At 47.0% G+C, this 15,017-nt stretch overlaps 2 protein-coding genes across 2 annotated transcripts; one reads left to right on the top strand and one right to left on the bottom strand.

Annotated features, from left to right (window-relative positions):
- The first annotated feature begins 246 nt into the window (after positions 1-246).
- Positions 247-3,417, top strand: atraid (all-trans retinoic acid-induced differentiation factor). The gene is made up of 7 exons (XM_084484071.1): positions 247-533; positions 695-828; positions 990-1,058; positions 1,410-1,481; positions 1,598-1,719; positions 2,193-2,293; positions 2,682-3,417. Exons 1-7 carry the CDS (start codon positions 441-443, stop codon positions 2,784-2,786), a joined length of 696 nt encoding a protein of 231 aa, XP_084340197.1. The 5' UTR covers positions 247-440; the 3' UTR covers positions 2,787-3,417.
- eif2b4 (eukaryotic translation initiation factor 2B, subunit 4 delta) lies at positions 3,349-11,369 on the bottom strand (the record flags this gene model as incomplete). Its single annotated transcript, XM_084484216.1, has 15 exons — positions 11,325-11,369; positions 10,673-10,710; positions 10,326-10,491; positions 9,585-9,818; positions 8,908-8,990; positions 8,608-8,634; positions 8,027-8,118; positions 7,674-7,788; positions 7,136-7,212; positions 6,876-6,978; positions 6,632-6,759; positions 5,629-5,806; positions 5,021-5,201; positions 3,796-4,040; positions 3,349-3,360 (listed from the first exon to the last, which is right to left on the bottom strand). The coding sequence occupies exons 1-15, from the start codon at positions 11,344-11,346 to the stop codon at positions 3,349-3,351; spliced, it is 1,701 nt and encodes a 566-aa protein (XP_084340342.1). The 5' UTR covers positions 11,347-11,369.
- Between the last annotated feature and the right edge of the window lie 3,648 nt (positions 11,370-15,017).

Below are 15,017 nucleotides of genomic sequence, written 5' to 3'. Positions count from 1 at the left end.
AAGTCTTTAAAACAGATACGAGACTGAAATTATTGAAAAGATATCCCATTCGTAATTCGTTAATGATAAAGGTGGCCGCATTTTGAGTGAAAAACTTCCTTTACGAAATGACGTTGGAGAAAATATAAGGTACCACTTTTACCGCTGTATCGTTCCCCTATGCGCAACGCCGCGCAAGAAGGAGGTGCTCGAAGAAGCGGACTGCGCTCAAAACCCATGATGTTTGTTTACCTCTACAGTTTCAGTTCTCATAAGACAACAACCCCCACATTTGGATTAACGTCCGCCGGGGAGATGCTGTCTTCTTCAAACACCACCCAGGGATTTTAACTAAACACTAGCCTTCAATAGACTTGATGTGTAGAGGGTTTTAATTTATAGCGGCTGCTGTGACATGCATCTCTGTGTCGATATTATGGTCTTATGACAAGTCAATCAAAATGAAAGCTGGTCGCCTCCAGCCAAGACCAGCAGTGGTGGTCTTTATCGTTAATTTTATATTACTCACAAGTTGCCATCTTGCCGAACTGCAGGTAATTATAAGACGCTAGATTACCTGAGCTACATCACCCGCAACTCAAATGCCATTCTGTCCAGCTGTCTTTTTTTTGTATGAGGTCTGAGTTCGTCCCGATGGGATGTGTTGGTGTAATTCCACGACTTACTGCTGTGTACTACTGTGTTTCCATTACAGGTGTGTCACACTTGCAACGGGACTGTGTTAAACGACACCGCGGTGGGCCGGTTCTGCTCCTCCTCCGACGGCCGTGTGGAGGGCCGATGCTGCCTCCAGAATCTCAACTCCAGCACCACGGCGCATGTCATAGGGTGAGCCTTAATGGGGGAGACCCAACCTTACACTTACACCATTTCAACCCTTCTTATAAAGTATCCTAGGCTGATGATTGCTAGTTCATATAGCTGAGGCCAGCTTGATGCGTCTCTTACAACTCCTGTAGGTTTAAATTGTGTTTATTTTGGATCCACAGGTTGGACCTGTCAAACTGTTCTTTAAACCAGATCGATGACCTCCAGGATGCTTCGACGGCGGTTGTCATGTATGTGAATGCTCTCTGGCCCAAGTCAATACACCACAAAGGCTGGAGCCTTATCACGACGTTTGATGATTAGAATATCAGTCTCCTCCGAAGGTCAATCACAATCCTGAGATCAAGAGGTCACCGGTTTGGCTGATTAATAGACAGTCAATCTTTCAACAGCCACAGTGATGTCTGTCCCAGACAGTCATGTTTGCCCAGCCTCCATTCACTCACATAACACATGCAACTAACTTGAAATGCATGGGCCCTTCTGATCACAAATAAAGTATAAATATTTAACTTTATCACATTTCTTGTTTAGATAAACGTTTAACTATCGTAACTATTTTGTGTTCCTTTGCCTCACAGTGACCTCACCGGCAACCCCATTGTGAACATCACTGACTTTGTTTTTCAAGGCTGTTCTGCGTTAAATGAAATGTAAGTAGTACGTTCCGAAACTCAGACTTTATTGACGCTATACGACACCGTTGTGACCAGTCGAATCCGGTTGGATCAGGTGCTTTTTTATTGCTTTATTGACGGCCCTTGTTCAGATTACTGCCTTCCAACCTGCCGTGCCCTGGAGGCAATGCATCATGGGAGTCGATCGCGCTCTCCGAGGGAAGTGTTGTCTGCAGGGGCCAGAAGAGCATGTGCAATGAGACCAGACACATGAGTGAGTCCAGCGCCGATCCACAGCACAAAGTGTAGCATGAACAGCTGTCCTTTGGTTAATGTATGGTTGCTGTACGTCTTTTGAGCAATAATGATTTTTTTTATGTACAGATAATCATGTTCATAGCTTCTATTGCGAGACTGACAACTTTGATTGTGCTGTATTTTTTGTATAACACAAGTAGGCATATTCCATACGTTAGATATTGGGCATAAATGTGACTTTTTGTAGGAGTTTGCAATGAAACCTCGTTGTTCCTCATAAAGATTTTTGCCATTAGACTTTGATTTATTAAATGTCATTTTAAAACACCACCTTGAAGACAACACAGTTCATATTTTTTGTTATACATTACACAATGTAAACACTAAAGTTAAGTCTGATATTTGCACACGTCCCCCATACTGTATAGAGCGGTCCTTTGTCTAACGTCACGTCGCCCTGAACCCCTTCCCCCACGTACGTCCCTGCAGCGCTTTTCTGCCCGGAGAACTCCTGCTGTGCCCCCAACGGACCCGGGTTCTTCATGTGCCGCTGCATCGACGGTTACCATGGATACAAATGTCGTCGAGAGGTGCGCGGGGGTCTAACGTTACCTCCAGGCATAGAAAATACAAATGCAATGTTTCTATGTTGTAGCATTTGCATTTTAAACTTAAGCACCAAAGAATTGTGTTCTTGCAGATTCTCTCACTTTTTAGTTTGCATCTTCAGTGTTGAACGCAGTTATTGTACGCTACTTGCTAATTAGGGACATTATTTTGGATGATTTGGATTAATGCTGCTTCTGCTAAATGTCTAATGAGTAGTAATAGTAGTGCCCATCCCCTCAACATAAGTGCTTTTATCTGTTGAACTGGTTGGGGCAGAAAACGGTCCCATCGTTTTACCCCTGCTGGTACCTCTCCTCCGTTCTCTTCTCACTTTAATTCATGAATCCTACGCTTTTATTTTGGTGACAGGGGGAGTTCCCGTTCATTGAAGTGTTTGCTTCGGTCGGGGTTGGTATGGTGATGCTGTCCATCCTGCTCTGGGTCGTCCAGAGACGCAAAGTCAAGACAAACTGACCTTTTTAAACCCTGGCCCCTGCCTTGGACTCTTGTGTTTTGAGAATCCACAGGTTTTAAACTGACGCCATTTTAATTTACTTCCTATGACACGTTACCACTATTCCAACAGTTTTGATTTTAGGATTTATTTTATTGTGTTATTTTTCAAAGCATCTATGTCTCAATCAAGGGAAACTGCATCAAAGAAGACATTGTTAATTTATAAATGATTGTATGTTTTTAACAACCTTTTAACCTTTCTGGTAACTTTATCTGATGTAACAGGGTATTCTGCTGTGTTTTAAAATGATTGAACTGACCTTGGAGCGAGTTAAAAGGGCTCAATGTTTACTGACTCAGAATTTTACTTACGTATTTTGAGCAATAATACGTTTTTATGTACAGATAATCATGTTCATAGCTTCTATTGCGAGACAAACTTTGAATATGCTGACATTTTGTCAGTAGGCACATGTTTCATATTGGGCATTAATGTGACTTTTTGTTGGAGTTCATGACACGTGGTTCTTCCTCATAAAGATTTGTGCCATCAGACCTTGATTCATTGAGAAACGTCATTTTAAAACACTACCTTAAAGAAAACGCAGTTCATATTGTTCCATTTTACACAATGTAAATACTAATGTTAAGTCAGATATTTACAAATGTCCCTATATATATTTGGTAAAAGTCAGCTCCAAACACACTTAATAGACATCAGCGAATTATGCGCTTCCTAACACTTCTTCCATACATTGTCTGGTAGAAGACTGGAACTGAAAACTGGAAACCGGCAATCCTTAGCCCAGTGGGACTCCACTAGAAGTAAATGTACTTTAGCATATGCCCCATGACGGTAGTATAGCTCAAACAATAATCTCCACTCAAAACTGTAAGCTTAAACCAAAAGCCTCTATATAAATATATACATCTCTTTTGCATAAACCTTTTTCCCATTGCTTGGTTCTTCACTTTGAGTATTTGCCTTGACCAAATATTTGTCACCCTCCAAGAGCAATGTGTTTACCTGCTTTGTGCTATCTCTAGACGCTTTTTGCACTTTGGATGTAGTCTGTATATGGAACAAGTTTTCCCGCAGCACTACGGGCACCGAGGTGCAGGGGATCATGCCCAGGTCCGTGATCACCAGGTCCACAAAGTCAGGCGGCGTCACGTCGTACACCAGGTTCAGCAGCCCGAGCTGGGACACCTGCTGCCAGCCCTCCAGCTGGGTCTTCCCCTTCCGGGTCACCATGAGGTCGTCTGGGTCACCTGGAGGTCACATGATCCCGTTTGAGGTTTTACGTTGTGTTTGCACGTTGTTTGTCGGAACGAAGGTCGGCATTCACGCTCGAGTTGCCTCAAAACCCTGTCAGTTTGCGAATTGTAAACGGTGTGCGACTTTCGTCGAGGCGATAAAAGTTCTCGCTAACACGGCCTCAAAGTACACATCCGTAGAGTACAACTATATTCAGTCATTTAGCAGACGTGTTTACCCAAAGCGACATCGTTATTCCTATTTAAGACACGTCGTTAATGCACAATTAAGAGCCTTCAGGACGAAGCCTAACAAGGGATCGAACCCAGAACCTTTCGGCTGAGAATCAAAACATGCGTATAGTACAACTATTCAGTCATTTAGCAGACGTGTTTACCCAAAGCAACGTCGTAATTCCTATTTGAGACCTGCTTCGTTAATGCTAGGGATGTGAATAACTCAAATTTTTCATGGTCGAATAATCTGTGGGTGGTATGAACAAATAATCGATTATTCGATGTGTGCCGACATTCACAAAGGCAGCCATGGATCATCGGCAAGAAATCACTTAATATCTTAAATGCAAAAAAACTAACTACTAAACTAACAGTGATCAGTGTTTGTGTTGTATGCATATATATTAATATTTATGCTTGTATATTGTGTATATTGTTTTTCTGTACATGATTAATAATAATTTTAAAAAAACTAATAGTGCTACAGAACCAACATTAGTTCCGTCTGTTAATTCTTGTTTATTTGAATGGGAAAAAATGTTAACGGTCCAAATGTTAAAAATCGACTTTGACCCTCAGGAACGAACAATCGAATAATCGAATATTCTGACCCATCCCTAGTTAATGCACAGGTCGAGCGTTCAGGAGGCAGCCCAACGAGGGCTCGAACCCAGAACCTTCCGTCTGTGAATCAAAAACATTCACCCGGACTGAGTCACGGCGGTCGGGGAGTGGGAGCGAGTGGCGGCAGGTCGTACCTAGCTCGTTGGACACAAAGGAATCCGTCTGCACCCTCTCGCAGAACTTATAGGTCTCGCAGCAGACCAGCACGGGCACGTTGAAGGCCTTGGCCACCAGGGCGATCTGGGACGTCCCGACGCGTGACATCACGTAGCCGTTGGCCAATAGGGCGTGAGCCCCCAGGAACACTTTGGAAACCTGTCAGCAGAAAAGAAACACCAGACATGTATTTCAGGGAGTGTCTGACTGCACGGAGCTTTGAGACTGAGGAAGTATACAGCTTTCACAACCGAGAGGTCATCTTTAGTATCAGAGTCGTATGGCCGTTATAAATCTGCCGGGAACCTTGTTACAGAAACAGGAAACCAGTTCCTAAGGACCAAAGACCTAAAGGGAAGCAGCATTAAGTTTCTACGGTCCTCATCACAGACAGCTGTCACCATCGTTTGATTTCTTTTAAGGGCATTTTTAAGCATTCCTTTTTTTCTTATAGCTTTTTAAAGTTTGAGTTTCTTTTTGTTTAATCATCTGAAACTGTATTGTTCCATTTCCCCTTGTGAGGCATTTCGTACTCCAGCACGTTGGGGCGAAAAGCGTCATACGAATAAAGTTTGATTGAACGCACCTCCGGCAGCACGTAGGAGAGGGCTGAGATGAGCACGTAGGTGCAGCTGATGCCCCTCTTCACCAGCCGCCGCAGCGCCTCGCGCCCCTCCAGCCGCGGTCGGCTGTCCACCACGATCACACGGAACTGCCGGCACTTCTCGTAGGCCTCGCACAGGATGTGGTTGACCAATGAGGAGCTGGGGGGGGGGGGGGGCGGGACCAGAGAGGAGAAGAGGTTAGGTCGAGTCACGTGGAGTAGAGGTAGGATGGTCAGTTCAGAGGTGAGGCGTTAAGGAACTCATGAACCAAGGTCCACCTGTAGTCTACCTGTAGGCCTCCGTGAGCATCATGTCCTTGTGACCCTTAGCTGCTCGTCAGTTGTCAATGTATCCTATGAATCTCACCTTTCCCATCTAGGATTTAAAAAAAAAAATAGTACTCATATATCTTATCTAATGTGTCTCGATTCTCTTCATTCGCTTTTGTAATCTTCTAAATAACTGAAAAGCTATAGTTGACTTTGTTTGCCAATAGAAAATGTGACCCCTTTCTCAGTCTACTGTATGTACTGGTAAATACACTATAGAAGGGAGAATTGAATGTGCTGCAGTCAGGCAGAATGGCCACATAACCAACGGTAGATAAACAAATGACTTCCGTTTCCCCAAAGAGGGGCCTGACCAGTATAGTTCGGGAACCCCTGGCTGCTATAGCCTGCTGACTGATTTTCATGGCGGTCATCCATGGCATTTGAGTCACTGCAGCCTTGCGCATAAAAGAGGCTTGGCTACACCCTGGCTCAGGGCAGATCCCTGCAGATCCCTGCAGATCCCTGCAGATCCCTGCAGATCCCTGCAGATCCCAGAGCCAGGGAGAGGCAAGGAGAGCCAGAGAGAGGCAGGGGAGAGGCAGGGGAGAGGCAAGGAGAGCCAGGGAGAGAGCCAGAGCAGAGGCACGGGAGAGCTAGGGAGAGGCAGGGGAGAGGCAGAGGAGAGGAGAGCCAGAACGTGGCGGATCCTCACCAGCCGTAGACGAGGATGACATCGCCGTTGCTGATCTTCTCGATGGCGTACTTGGAGATGGCTCTGGCCGCCAGCACGATCTTCTCGTTGATGTAGCAGTCGATGCAGGCCTGTAGTTTGGTCTTGGCCTGAGCATGGAACGAGAAGAAAGGGATTAGTTATGGTGTTGGTTGTGTGGTCGTATGTATTTTTGGTGACGGGTGTTGTGTTGATTGTGGAATATAGAAATAATGGGGATAATAACCTCTTCTTCTTTGCACTGACTGGAAATATTGGAGATCTCTTTCTTGATGTATTTGATTGCGTTGCCCATGCTCGCTGACAGGGGGCGACACTGGTTTAAAAAACTGAAAGGAGAACGTTATTAATTATACGAATTATGAATTCATCATGTGGACGACAGAAAGATAAATAACCTACAGTCTACCCCAACACCCAACATGAAACACCGTACGGTATGCTGATATTCTGGCGAGCCGGGTGTAAACTTGTTTTCTCAAATACCTAATATAAGGTTTCAGCTTGTTCACCAGATCTCTAGACAGCTCCTCGTTGGGAGGGGTGACGTAGTCCCTAATGACCTGGAAGGACAAAGAAGATGGATGCAGAAGACTGACAGAAACTGACTCACAAAGTGATTGCAGGTTTCATCAACAAACCAGGTAACTACGGACATTGGCCATATTAATTATGATGCCCTTTCACACACATTCTAAAACATAAGCTACTGCAACACACATATAGATTCCAAGCTCACATCCGAAGCTGCGAACAGATGTGACCGGATCCCTTCAACATCTGCCCAGCCACCCCCAAGTGACCTACAGTACTTCAGTACTGCATTCATTTTCAGAAATGATTTAAGAGTTAGGTTAAGGAAAACCTTGACATGCAACCCAGTGCAATAAGAAGGGTTGAGCACTGGAAGTTATAGTGACCCTCAGCAGAACAGGGACGGAATGGGCCTGTGTGAGACATGGGGGGGGGGGGGGGAGGGGTTCCTGATGGGCCCGAGTGAGACATTGGGGGGGGGGGGGGGTACCTGCTTGAAGGCGTGCAGCAGGGCCACAGAGCGGGCATTGGAGCCCGCCACGAGGCCCTGGGAGTACTGCAGACCCAGCCGCACGATGACAGGGTGGATCACCGTGGAGGGGATGCTGAAACACACACACACACACACACACACACACGCACACGCACACACACACGTATTTGACTAGGCTGAAAGGTTTCAAACACCAAAGTCTGCAGTCTACCTGTATGCATCCTTTAGACCGGCTTAATAATGACGTGTGTGACCAGTGAACGCTTGTATGTCCTTTAGAACAAGAAGGTCCCCACAATGCACGTTTGCTGCGTGTGAGCGTGTGTGTGGCGGAGGTGCTGGGGGCCTACCTGAGCTGCTGTGTGAGGGGGGCCTTGCGGCTGTACTGGTGGAGGTGGGAGAACAGGCTGACCTTGTAGCCGTAGTCGGACCGCAGGGGGATCTGGAGGTCGTCAGGGCAACAGGAGAAAGAGTTCAGCACTGCTCCGCTTCGGTTAAATGGGCTTTGCTTTCGAAAATGTGAATTTTTTTCAGTTTTAAGAATTTACAACATAAAACGGTTTTGATTATTGAGCGAAAAATAAATGTGATAATTTCTCGATTTGGTGTTTTGCAAAAAAAAAAAAGAAAAAAAAAGTTGATCAAAAGGTCAGTTGATCGGATCGAACGCGTCACAGCAAGACACACGAAAAGCAAATAAAAAAACTGCACAGCAAATTACTAACCTCTGGAACAACTCCTAATCTAGTCACAAACACAACACGACAAAGACCAGCCATCCATTTATGCGTGTGTCTCTCCATCATAGTGGCGGTGTACAAACACAGTGAGCGTTTAACCATTTCCAAATAACACAGACCGATTAAAACACCCCAAAAAAAACGAAAAATAAAGACACAGGGGTCGGGCCCCGGGGACGTGACAACGATACCTTCAGAGCAGCACCGCGACCAGGGGTCTAGGAGGAGTGTTAGCGTCAGTCTCATGCAGGTAAGGAACGCAAGCTCTCGTCATGACAGTCGGGAAATAAAACACTGGCTTGAATGAGCGGCCATTGTTTTTGTAGCTATTTAAATTTGGATCGTGTGCCTGGATCGATCGTCCTAAGCCTCACTCGTGAGTCACTTTGGGACACGATGCGCTTTGGATAACAGCCAACGACAGCAACACAGCAATGTGTATCGCTGTGTTTTGGAGGGCAGTCTGAGAGCAGACAGAAACGAGCACCGACCTGTTGCCTTTCCAACTTCTTGGCCAGCTTCTTTAGGACCTCGGGGTTGTCGACCTGGACGTGTTCAGGAAGCCTCTTCACCACTGGAGGAGCACGACGTACAGTCACAAACACGTTGAGAACAAACCTCTCACAAATGAAGAAGTAGACATTTGAGCTGAGAACTTAAATCTCCTAACAGTTGGTGATTTAACAAGAGGAGGGAGGCCATTACAACACAAAACCCTGAATGTTGCCTGGGACATCCCAGGGGAGAAAATTGTAATTCTATGTAGTACTATTTACTTAAAACTTAAAACTGACATTTGTAAGGGTTTGGCTCGTCCTGATAGTGAGCAGAGATATGCTGGTTTGATCCCCGGCTCCTCCTCGCTGAGTGTCACGGTGTCCCTGAGGAAGACACCACACCCTAACTGCCCCCGATGAGCTGGCTGTTGACCACCCAGTCGGTGTGTGAATGAATGTGTGTATGAATGGCTGCATGTCCCTTTGGACAAAAGCGCCTGCTAAATTCCATAAATGTAATTTAGTGTGTCCTTAAACAAGCAGGGGGCGTTTTGCTATTAAGGATGCCTACAGGTAGTCTACGTACATTGGGGATCGAACCCAGAACCTTTAGGCTGGGATACAAACCCCCCCGAACCACTATGCCCATCCTGCTCCGGGCTCTCCGGTACCTGGCTGCAGCTCGCTGGGCGGGGCCTTGGGTTTGCCGGCGGTGGACTGCGGCCCCGGGTCGCCCTTCTTGCCGGGTTTCGAGGCCCTTTCGGCCTCCTGCCGGGCCCTCCGCTCCGCCTTCAGCTCCGCTTTGCTCTTGGCCGGCTTGTCTGCCGGGGGGGCGCCGGCGGCGGCCGGGGCGGGGGGCTCCGAGACGGGCGCCGGGACGGGGGGAGAGGAGGCCGCCGACTCTGCTGGAGGAGATGAGATGGGGCGGCGGGGGGGGGGGGGGGGGGGGGGGGGGGGGGAAGAGAGAGAGAGAGAGAGAGAGAGAGAGAGAGAGAGAGAGAGAGACAGGAGAGACACAGGAGAGACAGACAGACACACAGAGTAGAGAGAGAGGGAGACAGCGAGAGACACAGACAGAGAGATGGCAGAGAGCAGGTCAAGACATTGTCCTTGGAGGGAGAGAGGGAGGGAGATAAGAGAATTTCTCATAAATCCTCACATTTTCAAGTGAAGAACCAAGCACTGGATAAATTCTAAGTTTGTGCAAAATAGCTTAGACCCAGTGATGTGAGCATACTTTAACTCAATATAAAATGATTCTGTATGTACATGATGATCAACAGGTGACCACTGTCTAAACAGTCAAACAAACAACCATGGTCACAACAACAACAACAACACTATGAACCGTGGTGCATTCTCATAGGCATCATTTCCAGAGGCGGGGCTGCGGCGTCCGTCCGTCCGTGTACCTTTGTGCGCGGCCGGCTGTGAAAGCGGGGAGGGGCCGCGGTGCTTCTTCTCCCGCCCGCTCTCCACGGCCTCCTGCTCATCCTTCTTCTCCTTGTTCTTCTTCTGCGATTTCTTCTCCTTCCTCAGCCTCTGCTTCTCCTCCTTCGACAGCTCCTTCCCCTCATTCTGCCACAGACAAGGAGGACGGCGTGCGGCGCCGTCACCGACTGATCTTCTTCTAAACACGCTACTATATATATATATATATACACACTGTTGCCATGTACCATAAAGCCATCTGTCTTTCACAGCAAGTGCAGTGCAAACCTCCCGAGTGTGTTTTGAAATGTCCGTCGTGAAGACTCACCTTTACTCTCGTGATGTCCTCCTTTTTCTCAGCTCCATCTGTAACGAAAGCGAGGGACGAGTTCTTTTTTCACATCGGAGTTGCGTCATGTGGTGTGAAGCACATCACCTACACGCCGTCCCCTACACCCCTACACGGTCCCCTGGGTGAGTGCCCAGCAGCCTACAGCGTCCCCTACACCCCTACACCCCTACACGGTCCCCTGGGTGCCCAGCAGCCTACACCGTGACGCTGACCCAAGAGCCTCACCAGTCCAGATGGCTCCTGGATGGAGGACTCAAGTTTTGGTCCCTGAGTCTCATGTCAAACCACGTCCTTAAAAGAGAGTCGGCTGAGTAGAAGCAACAAGTGGCACAGTGCTAATCGGATCGAATATGACAATACATTTTTCCCACATTGATGCGTACATAGACGGATGATGCAATAACTTTCAATAGCAACATGTAACCAGCGGCCACCGCCGGTAATGCTAGTGCCACCGGCTAACGCTAGCGCTGCAAATTAACCATCAACTTGTTCGTCCGGGGACGAGCTGTGGAAACACTGCACTTATCGTGTCACGGACCGTGCCCCAGCACTCGCCGTGAAGCGTTAGTTATTTAACTGCGGCATGTTTTCCTGTAGTAAACTGTTGTTTCTCCAGGAGACTCACCTGTCACCCCGCTGTCTGCCATGTTTACGACGCCGCTCCGGAGCTTCCCTCACGGTCAGGACCAGTGGCTGGATCTCACAGCGCCCCCCGGTGGACACCGGCGGTTACTGAAACGCTGAGGCCGTCGACTAGTAATGACTGAACGGGCATCAGCGCCCCCCGGTGGACACCGGCGGTACTGAACCGCTGAGGGCGTCGACCAGCGATGTACACATCACAGGCGTGTTTCATTTCATTGACATGATTTTAAATGATGGCAGTCTTTGAATTTTGAATGTTTTTAAATCATATTCTTCTGAAAGATTATATCCGCCAACATAACTTCTGTCTATAAGTCAAGAAACTGACTGGAAGTAAGTAGACCTACATTAGAAAACTGTCAGTTAGCCTACTAGATCTTATTTCGCTTGCTAAGTTTATGAAAGTGTTCTTTTGAAAAAGAATGTTACTGGTATATATTTTAGCGGTAAAGCTTTTTATATGCATATTTAAATACCTACATATTTCAATTCAAAAGATTATGTGGTATTAACTAATATAGCCAATATATATTGTATAATTTATATTAAAAAAAAATATATATATACAAATGTATAGGCCTATCATATCCAGAATTCGTTTTATTTTTATTTTAACTTGAAAAATGTGTAATTACGGAGAATGTTTTGCAACACCACCAGATTTCTACAGGTGGTTAACTCGCCATGGAAACGAGATGCTAATATGTGCTCTTAATTAAGCGAAAAGTGACAAATTTCCTCATTGTATTTAACTAAGAGTGGTACAAGCATTCATATGATTTTAGATGAAGATTATATATTATTGCGGGTGATATTGCAATTAATGCAGGGAGAATTTGCGAGAATCCAAAATGTTCAAACACAGAAAAAAATAGAAACTGTATCAATATTTCCAATCATATTTTGTTTTTTTTATTTTCAACAAACAGCATCTTAACACAAAGCCATTAAAGACAACACTGGTTATATCAAATAATCTAAAATAAAACAGACGATAAGGAGGCGCTGCCAACGCCAACATCATTAGGCCAATGCAATGGGGAAATACCGCCACCTAGCGGCCATAACAGGAACATGCAACTTCTGTCTTTGAGTCTCGTTGATGTCTGCTGACTGAATGCACGACGCAGTAGCTGGTTGAAAGGGACCAAACCTCACAGAAACACCTGACTTGGTTCCGTTTGACCAGCCACAGCAAGGCGTGTAGCTTCAGCTGCCAGAGGGAGAGCCACAAAACAGAGAGACAGAGAGAAGGAGAGAGAGAGAGAGAGAGAGAGAGAGAGAGAGAGAGAGAGAGAGAGAGAGAGAGAGAGAAGGAGAGAGAGAGAGAGAGAGAGAGAGAGAGAGAGAGAGAGAGAGAGAGAGAGAGAGAGACACACAGAGAGAAGGACTACGAGGCAGGAGGAAAGAGAGGATTTTGGAAATCAGAAAGAGAGAGCGAGAGGCGCTGGAATAGGAGAGGGAATGTGAGAAGGACAGGTGACGGGAATGACAGGAAACAGAAAAAGTAAAGAGAAAAATTGAAGAGGATCGATCGCGAGGGCGGGAGTGACGTCATCATCACCGCCGAACGGCCGTGACGTCATCGCGTTCTTGAGCCTTACCTGAGACAAGAGAGAGAGAGAGAGGGAAAGGAAAGACGGGTCAGTTTAAAGTTCAAAACCAAACTCAACGCACGCGTTCAACCGCAAAATACTAGACTTGCTTTTCGGGGGAAAAACAAAATCCCATCTTTTGCTTTTAGTATTCGCCGGTACTGTTGGCGGTACTATCACTGCGAAGCTCCAAAGTGTTTGCTTCTCAACCCGCCAAATAGTGAGTCCTCCTCTAGCTGGGCTAACCTTAGCCCCAATGACAGAACAACCCCCCCCCCCCCCCACCCTTCACTTTTTTTAAAAGTGCACGGGTGCTATAATGGGTGACAGCTGTAGCCCGTCAATCTCTCCCAACTGTCAGCAGTTGGGGAGCAGGGAGGGAGGGGGGGGGGGGGGAGACGGAGGGGGGGAGGAATTCTTTCCGAGGAGGGAATGGGTGCACATGCTAACTGTTGCTAGTGCATGGTAAAAGGGAGGGAGAATCCAAGAGCCCTTCACCTGTTGTCTCAGTGGTGTGGTCGCGCACACACACACACACACACACAGGCACGCACACACAGGCACGCACACACACACACACACAGGCATACACACACAGGCACGCACACACACACACACTCAAACACACAAACAGGCAAACACACACACATAGGCACACCAAACGCAGTCAAAACACGCATCCACACACACACACACACACACACACACACACACACAGGCACTCACATCCACACACTGGCAAGCACACACACACACACACACACAAACACAGGAACACATAAGCACAAAGGCTCGCACACACACACTTTCAGATGGGAACTGAGACAAGGTCCATTTGAAAACATGTAAAAAAAAAGAAAAGAAAATACAATTAATCAAAACATTTAACAATCATCATCAATCAATCCAGAAAAAAAAAAAATCACTCACTGGAATAAATTATGCCAGGGGTCAAAGTAACGCAGGTCCACTATACACACACACATAATCACAGAGAGCCGCCTAACACTGGACAGAGACAGAACAGGGCAGGGTACTACTTTCTCTGTCCTCCTCCGGCGTTGCCGCGGTGATCCTGTCCCCTTGAGACCCACACACTTCCTACATTCCATAACTGGCGTATTCATATGGGCATATAAGGAAGCATGTCCTCACAAGGATCAACAACTGGTCCTCTGCTGCTGCTGCTGCTGCTGGGCGGAGGGACACACACACGCGCACACACACGCACACACACACACACACACACACACACACACACAGAGCCGGCTTTACACCGACCGCGCGGCGGGAAAGGAGAGCTGCCGTAGAGCAACAATGGGAGAGCTGTGACTGGGACACGCACTGGGAGAGAGAGAGAGAGACGGCGAGCTACTGGGACAGATGCAGGGCAGGCGCTACGCTGCTCCGGTGTGATTGGGTCGTTCGTTTTGGGTTCGATTTCGGTTCGGGGTTAGGGTTTCGGGTGACAAGAGAGATTTGTGAGGTCACAAATCCTCGGTCGTCCAATGGAACGAGATGGAGTGACATGTTAAGGTTTTAGTGTGGCATTTTTTTTTTTGGGGGGGGGGGGGGGGGGGGGGGGGGATGACAAAATGAGATGTTATGGTGAGGCGAAAAAAAACCATATGAATGCATTTGAAACAAAGGACTGTGAACAAAGCGCCAACAGAGATGAAGTACCGCACAACATTGATGGTCTGCTCTTGAAGCGTACACCCTCTCCCACACACACACACACACACACAGAACACATACACACACACAACACACCACACACACACACGCATACAGAACACACATACACACACACACACACACACACACACCCCCATACAGAACACACACACACACCCATACAGAACACACACACACACACACACACACATATACACAACAAACACACACACGCACATCACGTCAGAACAACCTTACTGGAATGGACGGATTCGTGTTTGGACGGAAGTATGAATAAATAAACCTCAGAAATGTTACCCCGAGCGTATCTTGAAGTCATGATAAGCAGAGTGCACACTGAAACAACACGCAGGCAGATTACACACACACACACACACACA

The sequence above is a fragment of the Micromesistius poutassou genome (assembly GCF_964030765.1).
Source record: "Micromesistius poutassou genome assembly, chromosome: 19".
In the NCBI taxonomy this organism is placed as follows: Eukaryota; Metazoa; Chordata; class Actinopteri; order Gadiformes; family Gadidae; genus Micromesistius; species Micromesistius poutassou.
Note: the sequence above shows the minus strand (reverse complement) of the source record. Positions and strands in the feature narration are given on the sequence as shown.

Coding starts and splice junctions, on each gene's coding strand:
- atraid (XM_084484071.1), top strand. CDS start 441: ATGAAAGCTGGTCGCCTCCAGCCAAGACCAGCAGTGGTGGTCTTTATC. Junction 534..694: donor GCCATCTTGCCGAACTGCAG/GTAATTATAAGA, acceptor TTTCCATTACAG/GTGTGTCACACTTGCAACGG. Junction 1,059..1,409: donor GCTTCGACGGCGGTTGTCAT/GTATGTGAATGC, acceptor TTTGCCTCACAG/TGACCTCACCGGCAACCCCA.